Source organism: Ambystoma mexicanum, chromosome 12 (assembly GCF_040938575.1).
Source record: "Ambystoma mexicanum isolate Mex_15411 chromosome 12, UKY_AmexF1_1, whole genome shotgun sequence".
Lineage (NCBI taxonomy): Eukaryota > Metazoa > Chordata > Amphibia > Caudata > Ambystomatidae > Ambystoma > Ambystoma mexicanum.
In genome coordinates, this window is record NC_090936.1 from 997,330,521 (window position 1) to 997,353,968 (window position 23,448).

The 23,448-nt window shown below is 45.9% G+C and overlaps 1 protein-coding gene across 10 annotated transcripts in view; it reads left to right on the forward strand.

Moving 5' to 3' along the window:
* SBF1 (SET binding factor 1) overlaps positions 1-23,448 on the forward strand; it is a 2,512,102-nt gene that overhangs the window by 2,165,174 nt on the left and 323,480 nt on the right. For all 10 annotated transcript variants that reach the window (XM_069629502.1, XM_069629505.1, XM_069629506.1 and 7 more), the window contains one exon: positions 17,379-17,612. In XM_069629502.1, coding sequence (XP_069485603.1) covers positions 17,379-17,612 — 234 coding nt within the window. The remainder of the gene's footprint in view (positions 1-17,378; positions 17,613-23,448) is intronic.

Here is a 23,448-nt window from a genome sequence, read left to right on the forward strand (position 1 = left end):
CAGCGAATATAAAACTGTGGAGCGATTTGGCGGATTTACAGGAGTTCATTCCTGGGGACAGGCTGGAAGACTTTACAGGCGGTTTGTCAGACGCCAGGGTATTGGCGCAGAATATGCTGGAGGCTGCTGCGCACCATGTTGATACCTCAACTCGAGGCTTCACGTTGGGGGTGGACACACCTCGTCAAGTTTTTGAAGAAGGTCCAAGATAAAGTTCTGGACATGCCTTTTGATGGCAAAGAGTCATTTTATTCCTCAACGGATGACGAGCTTACAAAGACTAAGGCGAGCACGCAAACTTCCAAGTCTCTGTCGGTGCTTGTGAAGCTCCCAGTCAAAGCTCAGAGATCTGGATCCCAGTCTTGGTCCTCCTCAGGCTTCAGAGGGTTCCAGGACCACAGGTCACGCAGAGCTGATCCTCCGACAGGCAGCTCCCGTTTCAGCCTCCTCTTCAGGGACATTTAGTCTCTCCGCTGAAAAGTCTGCAAAATGATATTTTTTGGCACTCCCACTAGACTCTGATGGGAGGACGAATCTCGTCTCATCTGGAGGCGTCGCAAACCATCAGCAGAGACCGGTGGGTTTTGTCCATCGCTTGGGTGGGCTTCTGCTTGCTCCTCCCCCCCACCTCTCCCTTCAATCCTCCTTTTCAGCAGTCAGGGACACCCTCCCTCAGAGCCGAGGTCCAGAAGCTTCTAGATCTCAAGGCGGTGGAACCTGTTCCCCGAGTGGAACGAGGGGAGGGTTTTTACTTTTGTCTGTTCACAGTGCCCAAACCCAACCATGCTGGCCTGCGCATCATTCTAGACCTTTCCCTGTTAAACCTTTCTCTTCCCCAAGGGAAATTCACGATGATCACACCCTGCCAAATAGTCTACTCTTCAGAAGGGCAACTGGCTCAGCGTTGTGGACCTTCAGGACGCGTATATGCATATCCTGATCTGGAGCCTGCATCAGAAGTATCTGCGGTTCTCCCTGGGAGAGGAGCACTTCCAATTCCTAGTGCTCCCTTTTGGTCTCAGCTCAGCGCTGTGTGTCTTCTCGAAGATGTCAGTCATCGCGGCTTTTCTTCGGCTACATGGTATTCATGTGTATCCATATTTGGACGACTGGCTTCTGCGCAGTCCTTGTCCAGTGAAAGCCTCAAGCAATCTTCAGTCTCTCCTCCAGCTCCTGTTCTGCCTTGGGCTGTCTGTGAACTGGCAGAAATCCACCATGACTGTTAGGCAGAATTATATGCAGTACCCTTTGGGAAAACTACACACAATTAAGACTACAAGTGACAGTACAATTTCACCTTTGGTACAAGCCTGTACTACACAGTTATAGTGGTAGCAGTAGCGGAGCAGCCAGACTTATCTCAAGAGTAAGTGAGCAGTACAAATAGTTACACAAAGGACAGCAATTACTATGATTCAGACAAACACTGACTCAAGGTTTCTAAGTAAAAGAATATATATTTATTTACTCAACAGTTGTATACCATTTCACTATTCTAAGCAAGTTAAAAATCACAATCACAAATACACCACACCACTTCACTTAAATTCCAGACAAGTTAAGCTCACAAAATGAAGTGGGAGCAAAATGGCATTCCAGCAATTTAAAAGCGAGGGAAAGACAAAGTTATTCGAAATTAGGCTAAACCAACAGGTAAGTACTCAGGGCAATTGAACAAGAGAGACTACAGTGAGGAGATCAGCTAGAAAAGGCTTAGGGCCAAAGTCAATGGTCAAAAGTCTTTTGCTCAAGATCACACAGTTCAGGATAGTTCACAGTAAAGTTTGTGGCACAGATTCCGGACGAGCATGAGCCGAGGGCAGAGGGTAACAGTTAACAAGTAAAAAGTACAAAATAAACACACCCTTGAAGAACACAATGATACAAGTGCTATGACAAGGACAGGAAAGGCTAGCAAAAGACGCGTAACCCTAGAACCATTATACCCGCTTCTAGATGGGCTATAAGAAGGCACTAATAGGTGATGTGTGTGCAGAGAATGTACATGCCAATGCTGACACCAAACAAACAGGTCCACACTGAATAGAGCTGTCATGAGTGCTCGTAAAATTGAGATCGACTGTCACGGGCTGACCAATTGGATCTTCTAGACCAGCATATTTTCATTGTAACATAACATTAATGTCATCATGCAATTGATCAATGGTAACAGTCATTTCAGTACATGATGGTACGCTTGTGTGGTTCTATTGGACAATGCGAGATATCAACGTCCTCAAAGTATTTGAAACTTGAGATCATATCCTTTTACAAAACACAATTAGTACATCGTGAAGCATTCGCATGGTGCTGTTGGACATGGCAAGACATCAATGTCACCACAACATTTGAAACTTAAAATCAAATCCATTTACAAAGCACAGTAAGTCCTTCAAAGGATCAGTCAAAACACCATATAGATAAATGCCGCATCACCACAGAGAGGGCTATAATCTGGAATCACCCAAATAACCCCTGGGAGGTAAAATCTGGGGATGGAGAGAGGCTCGACATTCTTATTTACTGGTTATAGAAATGTTTCCATTCTACTGAGACATTCAAGCCAGTTCTGACCGTGTCAAGTCAGTGAACTAATTGTTGTTCCAACCTCGTGAGTGCTTTGTCCCCATCGCCTCCTCTTTTCTGCGGAGTGAGCTGCTGTATGATGGTCCAAGATATATCTTCGCTGGTGTGTCCCAATCGGTTGAAATGTTCAACCAAGGGTTTGTCCGGTATTTTGTTCTTGATACAGGATCTGTGCTCTGAGATCCGCTGTTTTTATTGGTCTAGTGGTCTTGCCTATATATAGCAAAGAGCATGGACATCGTATTCCGTAAATCACAAACTTACTATTACAGTTTGTGTGAGTTTGTAGAATACGGTGGTATTCTTTGTGATGGAAGGTTTTAGTGGGAGTAGTGTAGCGACATGCCACACAGTTTCCACAACGGTAGTGTCCCACAACACTAGGGAGATCCCACAGTGTGTTTGGGGTCTTGGTTTCTTCGACATAAGTGTGGACCAAAGTGTCCCTTAGATTCCTGTTCTTTTTTTAATGCAAAAATGGGCTTCTTCTCCAAGTTGCCCTTGTTTTTTATTAGATGCCAGTATTTATTGATAGTTTGTTTGGTGAGATTACTCAGTGGGCTGTATGTTGTAACACACACTAGTCTGGTCATCTCAGTTTTCTCCTTTCGTGTAAGACCTATTGTTCTGTCAGTGTTCAGTGCCCTTTTTCTTGCTTGTTTTATTGATTTTTTGGGGTACCCCCTTTCCCTTAGCCGATTTTGTAGGCCGTTGGCATGTTGCTCGTATTTCTCTTTATTAGAACAGTTACGTCTGATTCTAAGATATTGGCCGTAAGGTAAATTGTATCTGAGGCCCTGCAGATGGTAACTCGAGTAATGTAATAAAGTGTTGCGTTCTGTTGGTTTCCTGTAAAGTTCGGTTTGGAGATTGTTTCCTGGTCTGTATATGTGTAAATCAAGGAAATCCACGGCCTGGTAGCTCCAGTCGAGGGTAAACCGAATGTGGTCATTACACTGATTGATCCATTGATGGAAAAGATCCAATTTGACTTCTGTGCCAGTCCATATAAGCAGGAACCTAGAAAAGTTAGTACTGCTACTGACCAGGTGTGTCCCCAAATGTTGTCAATAAATGCAACAAATCTATCATAATGATGGGAATCCTGGTATTGGTGGTACTCTTGGGAAAACCTCTAAATTACTACTCCATGGGGATGTCCAGAAAGAAAGTAAGGATTAAGCAACGAAGATCACATACAACCATGATGGTGAATAAACGTGGTTTGTATTAAGATGAACCATATTCAATTAAAATAAAAAACATTCAGACATGAACAGGAAAACATTTCTAAATCATTTGTGTGGAAAACTTAAATAATCAAACCATAAATGGATAAAGAGATCACAGTTTAGCTTTCATACAAAGATCAGTGCTGAGTCATTGATCATGTAGCACACTTATGAAGTCATAAAGGCTATGCTTCAGTGCAAAAGGTGGGTGTAGGGTGCTACCCGTACACCGTATTCAACACGATATCTAAATTTTTCGATATTACAGGTGCCAACGTGGCAGGGAGACCGTAGTCTTGGTTTCAAATATAGGTCTGGTAATAAATAGACCATAGACTCAAAAACATCCTTATTGATACAAATAACCCCCTTGCGTATGGTACACGTTTCGGCGGCGGAAATGTCCAGCTCCAATTGCATCAGCCGGAACAGTATTACTTTGAATGAACCGCCTTCATCAGGGCAAATAAGAGGCCCCTGTGGTAAAAAATCAAAACACAAGAAAACAGTAATAAATAGGGTGTTCCTGTGTGTGAGCTCCTTAGTTCTTTCTGGACATCACTGGGATTGGTAGTACCCATAATTGAATTAAGTAAAAGTGGGAACCGTGTGGGTGGTTCTATTGGAAACATTAAATGCAAGATTAAAGGGCACAGGAAATGCAGTAGAAAGGAAATCAACACGTGGTGATAGAGTTGGTAAGTGGTGGTGAGAAAGAAAGAACCTTACTCACCACTAAGACCTTGTCATGAATCTTGCTTGTGAGGCAGGCTTCCAGGGCAGGTCGAACCGGTTAATCAGCACTGCTGTTACACTGGATGTGGGAGAGCCGAAGTCAGTCTCCGGACTAGAGTAGCCAGAAGGGCGGCTTGCTCTGAAATTGGAGGCAAACAAGGGGTAGTCAAAGTTGGGTGCCCTCACACAGTGTGTGAGAAAAGTCACAGTTTGAGTGAAAATTGACTAAAAAAAAAGGGGGGGGGTCCATATAAGCAGAACGTCGTCGATGTACCGTCTCCATAGAAGTATTTGTGATTTGAAAGGGTTATGGTCATTATGTATGTGATCTGATTCATACTGGGCCATATACAAATTGGCAACATCGGGGGCAAAAGTTGCCCCCATGCTTACACCTTTTATTTGTTGGTATAATTGATCCTTAAATAGAAAGAAATTCTCCGACATAGCAAGCCTCACACGTTCTAAAATGAAATCTGTTGGTGTTGTAGTCACATCATCCATTTTGTTGAGGCACGTTTTAACAGCTTCCAGCCCCTCTCTTTGTGGTATCGATGTATAGAGAGCTTCAACATCCATTGTGGCCAGAATACACTGTTGCGGTAAATTCAGGTTTTGCAGTATCAGTATAACATCCGTGGAATCCTTGATGTAAGATGGCATCTTGTTCACAAAGGGTTTAAGGAAAAAATCAGTATATAAGGATAACGGTTCCAGGAGAGAGTCCCATGCAGACACTATAGGTCTTCCCGGTGGTTGTGTAGGGTTCTTGGGGATTTTGGGAAGAATGTACCTAAGAAATCCAAAGAGTGGAGAAGCTGAGCCATCGGCAACGACGACACCACCAGTGGAGCCCTGCTGCAACGACCTCACCACTTTCCCGACGACAAGAGAAGATCTTCTGCTGAAAGAGTTGTCTTCCTCTGAGCTGGTGGGATCAACCAGTTCGCCATTTCGCCTTCCAGGACGTCTCTTGGTCGAATTGCCCGTGCCAAGCACCCCGGCGGCCGGATAGCCAAGCGTCACCACTTTGACCGTAGATAAAAGGAACGCACCTTTTAACCGACGAACTCCGCGGCTGGTCTCTTCCCTGGGCAGTGCAACGACTCCAAGTTTCCTCCTCGACGAGATCTTCTCTTCCCCTGGTCGAAACGATGAACTGCACCCGCTGCCAGGAACAACTGCCACCGCTAGAGCTTCCTCAACTTTAAAGGTACTGTGTTCCACCTGGCCTCCCTTTCTACAGTTTGCTAAAGGTGACACTTAAATCCTTGGCTTTCCAACTGTGTTGGCCTGCAGACCTTCTAACTTTACCTTCTGAATCAACGCAACCTCTTTTGAACATTTTTTACAAAGACTTGAATGCATTTCTAAACTGTGTGATCTTGGGCACATTTCACCTTGCTCCATTCTTCCCTCCTTATAACTTTTGCTTCCGAACATTGACAATATCGAAGTACTCTTGGCTACGTTGAATCGTGAACTGTCTGACTGTGTGATCTTCGGCAACAGGCCTCTGGTGTTACTTGACCCTGGCTCCGGCCCTTTGACTTTTGAACTCCTGTCTCTGAGTGTTTCTCGATTCTGTCTGCCTAACCAAAATATTGCCTCTGATTTTTGCCTCCAACTCCCTCTGGGTATCTCAGGTGCTAAGTGTGTTTTTGCCCCGGTAGCATTTCATGTCACGGATACGCGTTTGTTTAGTAGACCGACCTGTCAAAAAGTGATCGTAATGGTATTCGCAGTAACGTGTTTTGTTCGCAACACCGGTTCATTCAAACACAGGGTACTTACCTTGAGACATACCGTACAAAGTGAATTGGTTAGTTGTAGTATATTTTACATGTGGTTTTTGTTTAAGTTTAATAGAAGTGTTGTGTTTATAACGAATGATTTAAAAATAAATATACTTATATATATTTTTCTACCCAAAACCTTGTGTTTATAACGAATGATTTAAAAATAAATATACTTATATATATTTTTCTACCCAAAACCTTGAGTCAGTGTTTGCTTGAGTCACAGTAATTGTGGTCCCTTTGTGTAATCTCTGCTACTGCTCATATACTCTTGAGATAAGCCTGGCTGCTCCGCCACTGCTACCACTCTGACATAGCGGTACAGGCTTGTACCAAAGGTAAAACTTGTATTGCCACCTGTAGTCTTGATTGTGTGTAGTGGTCCCTAAGGGCACTGCACAGGATTCTGCCTAACACCCCCCTCTATTAAGACCTGACCCACACACCATTCTGCAGTTTTGGCTAATAAACCCAGCAAGAAACTGTCCTGATTTTCATTAGGGGCATAGACCACCACTAGAGTGACCTGCTGACCCATCAATTTCCCCCCTAGAACCAGATATCTGCCCTCTGGATCTCTTAATATAAATTATTTCTCAAATTGCACCCCTCTGGCCAACAGTATGCCCACTCCCCTTTTCTTCGTCCCATTTGAGGCCAGGTATTGCGTGCGAAAGGCCCTATGTTTTAATCTTTGCTCATCCCCCGGAAACAGGTGCGTCTCCTGCACCCAGACCACTGAGGCTTGTAATTCTGACTTGTTTCCTCATGATTGACTTCCTCTTGACTGGAGATTTCAGCCCCTGTACATTCAATGTCACAAATGTGACATCAGCCATAATCAGGATCCTGTAACATGCCCCTCTTCCATCTGCTAGACTCAACCCATCTTCTATATATAACACCTGCCTTATGCACTTCCTCAATCATATTACAGCCCCCCACCCCCGTGCAGACCCCTTCCCTTATCTGCAACTTTCAACTTCCCCATAAACTCAACAATAACTTTCACCATAGCTATACCACAGTGAGTCACCAGGTCTTGCACCGGACCCGGGAAACAAAGGGTCCGGATCCCCCCAGCATCCCCCACCCACCCTTTTACTTTTGTGGCTCGCCACTCTTACACCCATGGTAGCCACTATCTCATTACTCCAGACAGGCCCACCCTACAACAATCGCCCCAACTCCAGCAGTTCTCTACCTTACTTTCAGATCAAACAATGTCAGCCGTTGAAATACAGTTACCATTCTCTCCCCACTTATGGTCCGCTCATGTGGGGTCACAGGTCTTGGTCTCTCTGCTACGTCCTTTTGGGCGAGGATGCCCCTGCCTCCATTTCTCCTTCTCTGGCCTAATCTCTTCCCCTGAGCTCACTTTCGAAGTTCCCTCATGGTCTCCCCCTCCGGTTCCCTCATCCTCTCTCATAAGGTCCTCCATTTCCTCTTCTTTCGAGATTGTGTACCGCAGGCCTTTCCATTTAAATCAGAGCCCATGAGGGAACATCCATCGTTACCACACCTCCCCGGATCTCAACCAGTCTGTGGCGACCCTCAGGCGCTTCCTCTTCAGAAGAATGGGTTGGGCTAGGTCCTGGTAAAGCAAGATGGGCACCGCCTGAAACCTTATTGGTTCTATTTTACGAGCTGCCCGCATGATGTCCTCTTTCAGTTGAAATAGGTGAACTCTAGTCAGCACATCTGGTGTCAGGTTTTTTTTTGAGCTGATACGAGGAGTATAACCTGTGAGTCCATTCAAATATGATTACTCTTTCACCTGCTGGGCCCAAGACGTGTTGGAATAAGCCCACCACATGTTGCTGCAGGTCCCCGTCTGTCATAGATTTTGGGATCCCCCAGATACGTAAATTGTTATGCCTCAACCTGTTTTCGGCGTCCTCTTGCTTATATCGCACACGCTCCATCTGCTGTTCCATCTCCTGCACCCTCCTTGCCAGCTCATCATGTTCATGCTCTTGTTCTGCCACTGTGGTCTCCACATCGTCATCCTTTTTTTTTCAATCACCAGGACATTTCTGTTAAGGTCTGTGATTGATTTGGCCAGATCGGAAGCACGTTCTTTGATGTCCTTTTTTAGTTGCAGTAAAATTGCCGTCAAGTCTGATTTCCTAATGGGCGAGTCCTCTATCTCGTGGAGGCTTTCGTAAGGGGATGAAGGTATTTGGGCGGCCGTTTACTGCTGACTACGTTTGTGTGCATCTGCGACCTGCATCATGGCTTTTATGTCCCCAAAGCAGGCCCTTTCTGTTTTGCTGCTTACTTGGCCATTCTTCCTTCTTCTCGGGGTGGGGGGGGTCTACGGTATCCCCCGGTCCCAATTTGTCATTAGGCTATGTGCCACTTGTCTCAGCCGCCTGGCAGCCTTTAACTTTTCAGTGCCCTAGGTTCAGTTCAGGTCCCTCTGCTAGTGTTGGGCACTATGGGCAGTCATGCTCCAGTCAGACTTTTCAGACTCTCCTCCACCCACCATGCCCCCTCTGTCCGGGGCAGGGTCGTCTGGGGCTTGCCCGTGCTCCAGAGGGCCTTGAACAGTGAGGTTGCACCTTTCTTAGCCGCTTTTAGGCTTGGATCTTCTTTCAGTTAGTGTGTGTTTACAGGGCGAGGGGTGGGCCCCCTTTCGGTGGGCAGTTATTCCCCCTCTTGTGTTTCAACATTTCAGCAAACAGCCCTCAGGGCCTCCCCTTTGGGCCTTCCATACTGGGGGCGGTGTCTCTCGTGGAGTGCCTTTGGAAGTGTGCTGTGCTGAGTTCTCGTCAGTGTGCTGCCGGGTCCGCCCAGTCACCAAGACTGTTATTGTGTTTGTTTTCCCCTCTCCTGAGCTTCCTCCATTCCATGGGCCACCATGGGACTGAATGGCCTGTGCTTATTGGCAAGTTTCTTTAATGTCCTGCCTACCATTCATTAGCTTTCCAAGACTTATTGCAGCACCCTCCCCACTTGGGCCATCAGAGCATTTTCAGTATTTCTGTTTTAAGGACCATCCACGTGGCCGACAGCGGCAGACCACGCTCCCCCCCCTCCAACCCCCCAAACTACTCCTCCCCCACCCCCCAGTCCTCGCTTCCTTGATGTTGCCATGTGCTTTATGTAAGTAGTCAGCCCATTGATACCTGTGCCGCTGTTCGCTTTGTTCGCTTCCTCTTCAGATTAGCCTGCTCCCTGATCAGGGTTATGCCAGCGCGGTCCGTCCGCTTCTGCTCCCTCTGGGACCTCCCGCTCGATTGCCTCTCCCACCGGCAGCCTGAGCAGGCTCTTTGCTTCTCGTTTCAGGCTGCTGTGCGCACACTCCGCTTCTCTCACGGCTTCAGACGGCTCCGGCAGCCCGGTTCCTCACTCCTTCAGCGGCCACCCACACTCCACCCTCACGTCATCGTTCTTCCTACCTGGGAGGGGGAGGGGGTATCGCTGCATGAGTCCCTCGCTGCATGGGTCCCTCGATCCGGGCCCATGCCAAGCAGCCTCCAGTGTCTTTGACACACTACCGGCTCACGTCTGGGGTCCTCTTTTCAGTGCAGGTCCGGAACCGCCTGCAAGCCTCTCCTCCAGCAGCACAGATCCAGTGCGGGTTTGCTGTCGCCATTTCATCCTGTATTCCGTCCGCCATCTTGCCACCTTGCCTGCGCACCGCATAGATCTCAACCACCCTCAGCTTAGCCAGCAACTTGCTCCGCTGCCGCTCCTTCTCCCAGCAGGTGCTGGGGGCATTCTTATGTCCATGCCACTTTCGTTAGTCGGCAGATTTGTCTCTTTAAGGGGGATTTGGGCCGTGGGGCCGGTATGAGGATAGGAGCTCACCGAGGTTGCATCCGTCGGCTTCCTCGGCTGGCCACGGCTCTAAATATTGTATTTTTATACATTCCTGTCTAAATTCAATTATCGTGTGCTTCACTGTGTGGACTCATTGTGGACCTCTGACACCATTCACACACTCCTGAGAATAGCTGACTGCTCTCCTTGTTTACCTCGATTGGGTTTTGGATAACCCCTGAGTTACCCTGTTCACTATAACCAGCGTGGCCTCCTAAAATCTGTCCACAAGGCCATATTCTAGAATTCCTTCTTTACACTGCGCAACTTGTATGTATTCCATGTTGGGCAGTTAGGTGAGGACTGTAGAATACAATAATTCTTGCCTTACCATAGATCTTTATCTGCACAAGCCAGGCATGATGGTCTCCTCTCACACCCTCCACACAAACTTTTCTTCCGGGACTTTGTTTAGTTATTTTGTTCATAGCACCCCCTCTTTCAGTTGAAGGGCTCCTCGCAACGTTTCAACACAGGCCACTGTTAGGGAGAATTCTCTGTATAGGCTAATTTCCCAAACCTAGTGAGTTCCCCAGCAACTTTGCTGGATTTTTTGGGGTTTAATTTTTTCTCCTGCTAAGAGTGAGACACTCTTTCTCCCACTCTTAGGCATGATTTGATAATGTCATTTGACTTTGTAATGTATTTTATGGGCTATGGGGTCTTTTACTCCATAGGGTTTCATGTGTTTTAGTAAGTGTGTTACACAGCACCCTCAGTGCAGTAACACAGGGGTGTCATAGTGGCCCCCAAACATAGACTCCACACCCTGGGACTGACTACTGTCTCCCAGGGCATGTAAAGTCACCATTGACTTTACTAGTCTTAAATTGTGAACAGAACCAGTACAAACCATCATATTGTGGAAGTACTGGTAGGGGTAATTCGATTGCCCGTGGGTCTGTTGTTGAAGGGGGCGCTGTCCAGTCCCCCCTTGTCGAGTTTCTGGCTGGTGGCAGTGGTTCCAACGCGAAATATTCCACTGGAATATTTCCTATGGGATTTTCCCATTCATTTTAAACACACCGCTTTTTTGGTGCAATATTAAAGATAACGCCGGGTTATTTATTTAATATTTATTCAACGGTTGGGTCTTTTTGCCAGAATTCTGTTTTAAAATGGCGTTTGTGTTCGCTTCTGTAACTCCAACCCAAGTCGAGCCCTTTGTTCCACTTTTGGTGGGCTTCTGCACAGAAGCCCCCAAAAGTGGTGCCACTCTGTCTGGGTCTACAGCATGTGTGGGAGGGGGGAATAGGCACCCTGGACTGAGTTGCCTCGGCAACTCAAGTCGCACTCTTGTGTGATTGGCCCAGTGGTGAGCCGCCCGGCTCACCACCTAGCATGTTTGTGTGACAGCTAGGACTGATGAATGGGGGTTTTCTGCATAAAAGCAGGGCTTTGGGGACTGGAACTTCAGAAGTCGCCACAGGACCTAAAGAATCCGAAGAGGGAGAAGCTGAGCCGACCTGCAACGACGACACCACCGGTGGAGCCCTGCTGAACCAAACTCATCACTTCTCAATGACAGAGAAGATCTTCTTCCAGGAGAGTCTTCTTCCTTTGAGCTGGTGGGGTTAACCAGTTCGCCCTTTCGCCTTCCTGGATCGTCTCGTGCTCGAATTGCCCGTGGCAAGCACCCCAGCGGCCAGATATCCATGCTTTACCACTACCGCGAATAAAAGGGTAGTACCTTTTAACCGGGAAACTCTGCGGCTGGTTCCTTCTCCTGGCAGTGCAACGACCTCCAGCTTTCCTCCATGTCGAGATCTTCTCTTCCCCTGGACGAAGCACCGACTTTCACCCGCTGCCAGGAACAACTGCCCCCGCTGGAGCTTTCTCGCCATTTCAGGTACTGCGTCCCGCCTGGTCTCCCTTGCAATAGACTGTCCAAGGTGTCCCGTAAATCCTTGACTCTCTATCCTGGGCTGACCTCTGACCTTTTAACTAACTTTTCTGAACTGATCTAACTCCTTTTTGAACTATCTGCAAAGACTTTTAAAGTGTACTTCAACTGTGTGATCTTGGGCACATTCTGCCTTGCTCTCTCCAAGAGTGGGCCTGGCCTATGAACTTTTTGCTCTACAGTAGACCCTGCCTTTCTTGACGTGCTGTGGTTCTTTAAAAGTGTTGGTATTGTGTGTTTTCCTATTTCTGCCTTTTCTCTCCCTTTTTAAATAATTATTGGAGTGCCGTCTTGGTTAACCGCTCACCTCTGTGTTGATAATAAGTGGTGTTCTTTTCCTAAGACTTGTCGAATAATTAATCAGGGAGGTGTATATATTTCTAGTGACTGTGTTTGAACTTGCTTGACATATTAGTGCCAGTGTATTTTTACAGGTGTGTTTTTAAATAAATAATGATATACTTTTATACCAAAGCTCTGGTCAGTGTTTGCTTGTGCTACTGTATTTTTGTACCTATTGTGTATACTCTATATACTACCTAACTCTTCTTGAGAGAAGTCTGACTGCTCAGCCACAGCTACCAGGTAAATCTGGGTGGTACAGACTGCTACCAATTGGGTTTACTGCTAACACCTGTGGTCTTAAACTTTTTGCAGTGGTCCCTAAGGGAACTGCACAGGTTTCTGCCTAACAGCCACACGTTCGGCGTCAGCACTCCAGGGCCTCCTGCACAAACTGCGCCTTGTCACATAATCAGTCTATAATGCATTCTTTTCATCATCCAAATTAAACTACCCCTTAGGCAATCTTGGATGAGTGAAGGACCCAGAGCCACATACAGACCCTCTGGAGGAGTCATGAGACCCTTGAAGTCTGGCCATCTCCAGCTTGAATGCCCTGTCCTTCTTTCTCAACTGTATCAAATTCCATCTTGGCAACATTATGCTAAATTTCTTTTTCTCTGATCCTCTGCTCTTCATATTTAAATATAAAAACAGCCTCCACTTCAGATGTGGCTATAGATGCTTGAGAATCCCTCTTCTCATGGATTGTGTCCTCGCATGGATTCCTCGTCTTTCATATACTGATATCCTGCTTGCAGTTTTAGAAATCTTTTTGACAGCAGAGTGTGCTGTACGGCATTGGGTCGATCTCACTTGGCGTCTTCCATTCCCGCGCTTGGACGTGCCATAGACGATGGTATAAATAGGATCCACTGTGACCATTGCCCTTTTTCTGCATGCAGAGCATGCTTCGGAACGGTCGATTGCCCTCCGTGATTCTTTTCTATTGCGTAGTACTATTTCTTCGAGTATGTCTACTCCGAAGATGGTGTTTCAGAGGTGTCTGGACTGTGACTCGAAGATGTCGATGACAGATCTGCACTTTATATGCCTCTTCTGCCTCGGTAAAGAGCACAAAGTCGTCTACTGTGGCTCCCTCTCAGTTCATGACTAACAAGGCCTTGAAGGAGAGGAAGTCTAAACTCAACCTAAGAAGATGAGGGTTTAAGGCATAAGTCACCCCAAAGGCTTAAGAAACGCTCCAAATACTCTAAGCGGTAGAGATCAAGGAGCAAGTTTTCAATTGTTTCCCGAAAGCAAGAAGGTCCTTTGTCTTACGCAGTGGTGCAGGCAAAACGTTCCATGCCTTGGCTCCTTGGGTGTGAAAGGCCCTTCCGAAACCACAAGATCGTTTCACCCGGTACTGTACCAGTAAGGAGTCTTCTACTGACCTTAGATTTCTTTTAGGCTGGCAAATGCTAACAACATCCTTCAAATAGATGGGTGCATTGCCAAAGATGCATTTATGGCAAATAGCAGTTTAAACTGGATTCTGGCTTCCACGGGTAGCCAATGTAGTTTTTTTCTAGCTGCAGTTGTAGGTTCTAAACGCTTCATCTGAAAGATAATGTGGATGGCTTTGTTCTGTATTTTTTGTAGTTCTTGGATATCGGCTTTACTTGCACCACCTAGGAGTGCATTACAGTAATCCACTCGTGGCAGAATGACTGCTTTCACGAGTTTAGTACGATTTTCGACTGAGACCAATGGAGCAACCTGCCTGAGCACTTTGAGATGATAGTTAGTGCTAATCGTAATGGCTGCGACGTGGGCTTCAAAATTTAAGATGTTTTCCATAAATGTGCCCAAGGTTTTTACTTTCTGCACAACGTTGATATGGCTACCATCCATCTTGAAGCCTGAATACTCCTGGTCCAACTTAATTTGTGCCTGACGGGGGCCAAATAGCATGAGTTCAGGCTTTGTGGCATTCAGGCAGAGCCAATTTGTGGACAACCACTGTTTTATCAGTTGGTACACCATATCCACCGTGCGTTGGTCCGCATCGTGATCGCCAGTGTTATTGAGAACCAGCTGAAAATCATCAGCGTAGTTACAGAGGAAGGTCTGAAAAAGATCTAATTTGTTGCAGAGGGAGAAAATATAACTGTTAAATAACAGTGGGGAAAGATATGCCCCTTGGGGTACTCCACACATTCTAACTTGTGACTTAGAGGCACTGTCCCCCCAATGCACCTGTGACCGGTGACCCTCCAAAAATGATCTCAACTAGGCTATGGCATTAACGGAGAGGCCCCCAACAGTCTGCATTCTATTAAGTAGAATTTTGTGATCTAGCAAGTCGAAAGCTGCTGATGGATCCAACCACATCAGCAGCCCCGACTTGCTATCTTCTAATTTAGAGAGCATAAATGTCTGCAGATCCAGAAGGGCATTCTCTGTGCCATGATGACTTCTGAACCCCGACTGTTTGGCGTGTAGTATGCCAGCCATCTGTACATGGGCCTGTAGCTGAATGGTTGCTATTTTATCTATAAGTTTAAGAAAGAACAGCATATTGGTGATTGGTCTTAAGGTAGCTGCATCGGTAGGATCTAGTCCTACGTTTTTCAGCAGGGGTGAGACTGCTACATTCTTTATCGACTGGGGAATAACACCTGTCCGAAAAGAGGCGTTTGCAAATCTACGTAAGAAGGGCGCAAACAGTTCCTTATGTTCCAAAATAAGTTTGGATGGGAACAGTTCTACGGGACAAATTGTAGGGTGCATCAGTTTAAGAATGTTTATCATTTCAGCTGCAGTAGATTCCTTAAATATAAAGCCTGCTGCTGAGCCCAATAAGGTAGCAATTTCAGATATAGAATCCGGCTGAGTATTTAACAGATTTATGCAAATATGAGATGTCTCAGTAAGCAATGAAATGGGTGTTAATATAGGCAATGGGGATCCCAATGCTTCTTGCTTAATTTTATCTTGAGCTTTCAGTAATTTGTCTGCGAAAGCGTTCTGTACCCGATCAGTCTTCAACTGTGGGTTTTATGGGAGGACTGCAAGCAGCGGGTTTTTCCCAGGATCTAAAAAGGCGGAAAACTTCCTTCGTCTGATCTCCAGCTGAACTAATTTGGTTATTGTAAAAACTTTTTTGCCTCAACAATTTCGGCTTTATACTGCTTATCTTTGCATTTCCAATCTAACAAGTTGGTGGTAGAGCTATCCCTGCGCCAGATATGTTCGGCCTGCCTTTTGTTGGCTCTAAGTTCTGCCAAGGAAGGGGAGAACCATTTATGGCGATTTAGCAGTTCTCTGACAAATTTATCTTTCATTGGGGCAAATTTGTCAAGCATTTCGATGGTCTCCTTGTTATAATTGTTTATAAGCATCTCCGGATCATCGGAGTAATTTGTTTTGGTCATCAATGATTGCATATATTTAGCTAAAATAGGAGTGGTAATACTCTTTAGGTTTCGAGTTCTAAATGTGTGCGTGGGTACATGCACTCTATGTGCTAGAGCAGGACGCCTCAATACACACGTGACAAAGGAGTGATCGGACCAAATACATGGTGTGGTCATGATGTCTCCAACCTGTATGTTACCACTGTCGATCCAATCCAATATGTGGCCCTTGTTGTGCGTGGGGTCCATATTATGGATTATGACTTGGTGATTCCCTAGCATTTTTTCCAATGCCAGTTCTTTTTTATCCCGTTTATCGCCTTTCCAGCGGTTAAAATCACCCAAAATGACCAATCCAGTATTAATGGTCATCATGGGTGTAACGATGTTAACAATGTCTTCGTTAAAGCTATCAGAGTCCTCAGGTGGTCTATAGAGAAGAACTAGATTCAGGGTAAAATTGGGATTGGATGTCATTTTAGCATGAATAATGTCACTCCCTGTGCATTCAATTTTAACCTCATAGAATCCTAATGATTTTTTACATATAATGCCCACTCCTCCCCCAACAGTCCCTTCTCTGTTTTTCCCAAAGAAGAAATAGCCGGTGGGGGGGGGTCACCTGCTCTATAGTGGGGCCATCTCTGGGTGCTAGCGACCTTAAATAGCCATTCGCAGTAAACACGAAAGTGAGCAAGTAAAATAATACAAAAAACGGTTTTACTGCTGCCACTAGCTTGTCGTAAGCACATGTAAAAAGTAACCATGAACCCAAAATATCAAATGTTAAGGTGCTGTGTGCAGTTAACAAAATACAAGAATTCCAAAAGTGGATATATTCTCTCAGTACTGACAGTATTAGGGACTAGTCAGTTTCCCCATGACAACCAGCGAAAGGTAAGTAAAGCAGAAGGTTTTACTTCCCTTCAAAAAGTCAGGGCAGGTTAAAAAGTAAGTAACAAGAAGGGTGTTTCATTGAAGTCAATGGAGGGAAATGTGCAAACGAGAAAATGTTTCCTAACCCAGGGCACCCTGTTCATTCTTTATGGGTATTTTCATACCTCTCCAGAGGACGGTGGAAAAAGCTTGCTAGCGAAGGCCTAAGAGAGGCTTCTAGATTGGTGGAGAAGCACCCATGGGTAAACCCGACAACCTGCGGGGGGGTTTAAGACTAAGAACTCATGGGGTCCATCATGGAATAAGAGTCGGACAGTTGATGCTTGTTCAGATGGTGCTCTAGACACCAGAGGTGGTGATGGTGCCAAGGTTTTGTGGAATAAACTCAGAAAAGCAAAATCTTAAAAAGAAAGACTTAACATCAAGCCAAGAGAGAGATGCAGGGCATTTAAAACACCCAGATACTGACCTTTTTCCACAGGAGGGGCCATACACGTGGGGGACAGAGTGAAGGACTGAGGACCCAAGTTGTAAGAAGTTTGACTAGTTTGTGTTGATCTCACAGTCGTTATAGTATGTAACTGAAGTTCTCTGATCTTGGTACGGCTTCTATCTCATGAGTATGAAATCTATGAAGGCCAAGCAGCACTGCAAGGCCATTTCACAACTAACATTTCTTCTCCTCTGTGTTTTATAGGTTCTTAGGCCCTACAGTAATATCTCCAACCTGAAAGTATGGGATTACTACACAAAGGAGACGCTGTCCGAGGGACCCTCATATGATTGGGAGTTGGTTCAGGCACTGCATGAGCAGGCGGAAGAGTCAGAGCGGCAGGACAACAGTGCACCACAGACCAAGCGCAAAATCATCTGGCCCTGCTATGACAACCGAAGCAGAGTTGAGCCAGATGCCATCACACACCTCCTTGAGGTGAGACTCTATGCTGAAGTATGCTTATGGTGCAGCAAGCTTTTCCTGTCGGCTATAGATAATCTTCCTGATTGCCACCATATTGCGGCCTGTGCAGTTTGTGAAAGGTTTATAATGACATCATGGGGCACTTTTTATTGGGGTATTCATGTATTTGTTTAAGAATCTCATTGAGACACTCCTCCAAATTGTTTCCATTCGGTTTCATTTATTAATGAAAGTGCCCTACCAGATAGTTTCACTCCGTTTTTGCTGCTGGTAAGGTCAATTGCCATTTCATCCATAAAGTGAGTGGTTCATCCTTGGGAACATTTTGTGTATGATTGTTAATGTGTTTGAGTGAAAGAGGCTCTGTCAGTGCATTTTTTTCATCACTTTTTAACTCCTTTGACTTTTGGCCCTCTTTAAGGAGCATCCTGCTGGATACCCCATGTGCTGCAGTTACCCGCCGAAATTGCATGGTTTGAACTCCTCTGCCTAACTCTGTGGCCTTCCACGAGTTGATTAAGGGGACCTGGTGTCTCCCCAAGCCAGAGAATAATGGGCCTTGGATGGTATTGGGAGGAACCCATGTACACCCTCCTGCCTCGCCACTGTGTGGCAGGGGACAGCCATAAGCGTACCTTAACTCCAGATGCTGGTCCTTTTAAAGGAAAACGCTACGTCCGAGAGGTGCCCCATGAATCCACTTGACACCACCAGCCTTGCTCCAACAGGGATAAACAAGTCCTCCCTGTAGGCTAAGTTATAGAAATTGAAAAAATTATGCGTACCCCCTACCCATATTAAACAGTGGCCAGACCCAAAGTCGATGAAAGAAAACAGTTATATAGCCTGTTTCACAATAAGTGGTGCAAAAGAGAAACTCGGCAAACAGCCTCTGCTACTGTTTGGAATCCTGCAGTAAAGTAAACCACATGTCCAATGCCTAGGGAAGTTCTCACTAAGATGCACGTTCACAAAAGGGGTAGTGTTGTTGCCAGTTCACTATTTATTGGTTGCATTTCCAATCGCAATTGATACAATTTTACCAATCCATTGTATACCATTAGAGTTTCCACTTGGGCGTGATTTAAAGTTGCGACTTTACTGTAGATAAGCATTCCTTTCACCCACACAAAGCTTAAATATCCTTTTTCAATAATTCCTTTGCAGTCAGTGCATTGCAGTAGCTGGAGAGGGAATTCTCACTACAAGCCAGTCCAAGCCTTATTTGGCTCAGGCCAAAGAAAGGCTTGGTCCGCCACGTTAACTCCAGAGCCACTCCCGTTGGGGGCAGCCAATGTAGTCATTTTAAGCAAACCAGTGCAGACCCTTATTCAGAGACTAGCCCAGGGGAAAGGAAGAACAGGGCTATAAAGGCCCTCAAGCTTAGTCATGCAGTGTGGGAGTTTGAACGAGGGGTCGGAGAAGGAGTTTGGAGCAGAATGGCAAGCACAGAGAATACACAGAGGAGGTTGGAGGGGAAGTAGATAGTGAAGAGGAGATTGTGTAACCTCAAATTTATAGAAGGGTGTCAGCAAGAGGTTGGGGAAACAGCATTTAGTTAATAAGGGAGCATCAAGAGGAGGTTGGTGATCATAAGGCAGTGGTTTGAAGGAGTCACCACGAGGAGGATAGATAGTAAGGAGAAGGTAGGAAAAGAGTCAAAGGAGGTGGTCAGAAGAAATTAGTAGTTGGGGAGATGAATACGTGTGTAAAGACTGAGCAGGAAGATTTGCTACGACGGTGCGCCCTAGGCAGGTTTTAAAGCTGGTAGGAGGAGCAAGAACACAGCCGGGAGCTTATGTGAGGATCGGAGCTGTGAAGGAAAGCACTTTCAAGTTAGTAGTATTCCTGTTTTTGGGGATTATAAGGGTACTTTTTGGGGCTTCTCAACTTTTTGTTATGCTCGTCCGTCCACTCACCCCCCACACCCTCCCACAATCTTATTTTGGCTCCTTGATCGTTTTTTGGTGGCCAGATGAACTTCTAAAGACTCCCTGTCTTTACGTCCTTTTTTACTTAGATAAGTTATATGGTATTGGGTTGCTCCTAAGGCGTCCAGTCCTTGAGTGTCTCTCAGACCGAATATTCCCAAGAGTTATTTGTATCACCCTACACAGCTTTTAGGGAATAGGATGCTGGAAGCTAGGCTTTAGTCTTGACTTCACCAAGGGTACAAGCTAGTTTACACTGTTGGTAGCTCAATGTACTATTTTGGTAGCCACTGTTGTACAAATGTTTATTTTAAATTCCTGCACTGGACCATTTTGTGTTTCAGGGCTTTCCTTTGTCTCGGTGACCACGAAGGAGGCTTAAAAAGGACCATTCTGACACTGTGGAGTCATGATGGGCTCCATATTGGTCTTAACTGGTTTAAGCCAATATAGGTCTTTGGACTATCATTCTGACTTCCTGTGGGGTTGGCTAACACTGAGGCAGATCTACTGACCAACCACTATGATTAGTCATCTGACCCTTTGTCTACAACGCCTTTTAGTGATTGGCTAAGTGGCCTTTGGACAGCCCCTTTGTGCAAGGGTATTTAGCTTTTGTCCTGCCGCTGTTGCACTCTTGTTTTCCTGCTGAAGGGATTTTTCCTCCGATTCCCAGATATTTTTCAATGTTTAAAGCTCTTACTTGACAGTACTTTCTAAGTGCAGTGGCTTGGGTGTATGCAGTTTTTTTTAGTTGCTAGTAGAGGTCAAATCCGGATTTCTTGAAATCTCTGACTCTCCACATCTGTTGTCAAGCCCTCCACTCTGGAAATGTTATCGTAGCCACATACCTCTGTTTAACCACATAAATATCTGATTGGCTATGGGTTATTGCTGATGCTCAGAAGGTGGTTGATGCCTCAGCTGCCCGTTAGATCTTCAGTTTAGGGCCTCTGATGGTGTGTAAAACAGCTGTTGTCCCCTTCCTGTGACCATGTGCTGCTGCCTTCTTTTGTCCGCCCAGCTGATGGGAGTCGTTTTTGTAGGTTCCTTCGTCTTTCTGAAAATGTCCTCGGCCAATTCTCCACTCCTGGATTGATGGTCAACACTGTGAGGAAAAGCCTGTGTTCCTTTCCTGGGTCGCTGTACTGGTTGTTTGGACAAGGTTCAAATCCCTGGCAACGAAATCCTGAAAACTGCATCTGTTCCAAGATTAAAGACCTTCCTAAAGTTTGTTCATTGTCCTATCTTAATGAGGTTTCCTTTTGGGACAGGATTTTTATTGGTCAGCCCAGTTCACTTGTAATTGCGGTTGTGTCCTTTTTAACAAACATGATGCTACTTGAAGAATTTTAATAATTGTACTGTGTTTTATGTTGACTGTGTATTTATCTGTATTTATGCTGGATATGTTTTCTATCTTAGTGGATTCTTCAATGAGATCTTAGTGAAGTGAATAGTTAATACTTTTGAGGGGTTTGAGTCTGCAAACTTGTTAATTGAATGTCTCTATTGTAACTTTGTGTATTTTTTTCCTTTTGTATAAGGTTTTTAAAAACAAATCCAATACACAGTAGAGATTCCTTGGAGGCAAGTTTACCGCATTTTCCCTAGCCTTCTGTGGAGGGGGGAGAGGATTTGCTTGTTCTGCTACTTCCTCTGGGGTCTGTGTCCATTTTCCGACCTATGGAACCCTTCTTTTGGGTCTCGACTGGCCTTCCCTGGGGCTGATCACCGCAGAATCTGCACCTGTGGGTAGAGCCGACTTACTTAAATTAATGTTGTTGGCCCTTTAACTTTTCCCATTCATTCCTATACAACTTTGAATTTACAATATGTTAAGATGGATTTGCTAAAACCTGGCGTGGTGGACAGAGTTTAGGAGGCCACCTTAGTTATAGTTAAAAGACAAAACTCTGGGAATTCAGCAAAACCAACAAATGTTAGCATGGTGAGAGCTCTAGGCTTAGTCTCAGGAGAGGTGAGTGGGGTCAGGCGTCCACAATGAGTAGACACAGTGAAGCAATCCAGGATTACACTTTGACAGTCCGTATACAAATACTATATTTATTACAGGCCCAACAACACACTAACAAAATGAAGAGAGAAGGTAATGTTCCCACACAATGCTACTAGTTTAACACATTTCAGTCGATTGCTTTTTTCGTGCAGATTCCTCATCTGATAGATATCCCATCCAGCTTTGATGCTTTGGAATTCTTTTTGACAGGGGGGCTTAGTGGACCTCGCCTTGGCCGTTGATCCTTCCTTCTTGCCTGGTACTCGATCATCGACTCCGGACGTGATGTCCTGCGTCGTATATAAACTCCATCACTACGCCCCATACCTCAGTTCTTTTTTTCCACGCGCTTGTCACGCTGCTTGAGAACACGGTCGAGTCTTCGACTTATTCAATGTTTGTCAGAAATCTTGATATTTTTTTTTCTTCTATTGCTTCGATACAAGTAGTCCGTCGCCCGGGTTTCAGGTTTCAAGCAGTGTACAGAGTGTCACACCAAGATGTCCATCACTGACCCGCATGAGTTATGCCTCTGGTGCCTTGGCACGGGTCACTACTGGATGGAAGGGTGTGTGTCTGTCAAAATTCAGCCAAAATCCTCGCGCAAAATGGGCTGTTAAGCTCGCGCTGGGTCGACTGCCCTCACAATCTCCCGCGTGCCCGATGGTTCGGTCCTCAGAGGCTGAAACTGAGGAGCCATACCCCTGAGAGAACATCGGTGAAAGAAGTCGTTCCACTCGAGGAGTCATTCTTTCTTGTCCTGTAAGAAGCGTCACTGCCATTGCCAGGACTCTGATTCGCCGACAGAGACAGGTAAGCCGTCGGCAGAGCCTACCACTCAACAGGATTTTTTTAGGCACTATGTCAAGCATTTTCCGCGCTGATGCCACGGGAGATCAAGGAGCGTAGACCCTGTTTTCATGGGCAGAGGTGGTGTTGACTATTTTGAAGACCAAAGCCAACTGCTAGAGATAACTCAGGGCCTCCATGAGGCCAGCTGTTTGGATACCTTGCCAGACCCGGATTTCCAGCAAAGCCAGCCCTATACCGATAACTATGCCAAATTCAGTACTTCCGTAGAATGGGTCATTGACGATTTAGGTTTGCATTCCTCGGCAGTGCCGGTACAGGGGTACGACCTGACTAATATTCTAAGACAGAGGTTCGGTTACGGAGCGCAACATGCCCCTAAACCCTGTAATTGCTGACCCTCGGATCTCTCTGTGGCAACACCCTTGTTATATTCCCCTGGTCACTTCCAACATAGGCAGGAAGTCTAGGCCGGCCAGAGGCAGACCCTTCATTCGCCTCTTCTCGCCCTTGTCCGGAAGAGCTCGTTATGCAAGCTGCTACAGTCTCCTCTTGACCAGCTTCTTCAACTTCCACTCTGCCACCCGGCAGGGAAGCAAAGCAGGTTGACGCCTTGCCCAAAAAGGCTTTCACATTGGGCAGCATGGCCCTTAAAGCTACGAATGGCCTAGTGGCTTTGCTAAATATTCATTTGGTCTTTGGACGGCAGTGGAGAATGCTGTGCAGTACATCCCTGAGGGGGAAATGCGTGAGGGCTTCCTACAGCTGGTGGAGGATGGGAAGGAGGTGGCCAGGTAGTCGCTGCGACCAGGCCTGGATATCGCCGTCTGCGTGGGCCGATCTATTGCATCCGCTAGAACAATTAGGAGGCAGGCCTACTTAACATCTTCAGGCCATTTCGCCTAATGTCCAGGGCAAATTACTGGGCATGACCTTCATGGGTGATTTCTTGTTTGGTCAAAAGTCAGACAAATCCTAAGAGAAATGTAAGGAATCAAAATTCTCTGAAAGATGGCTGGGCCTGGCTGCGCAGCCGGCCAAGCCTGCCTTCTGCTTCGCCTCTAGGGGCAGGGGGACAGGCGATATA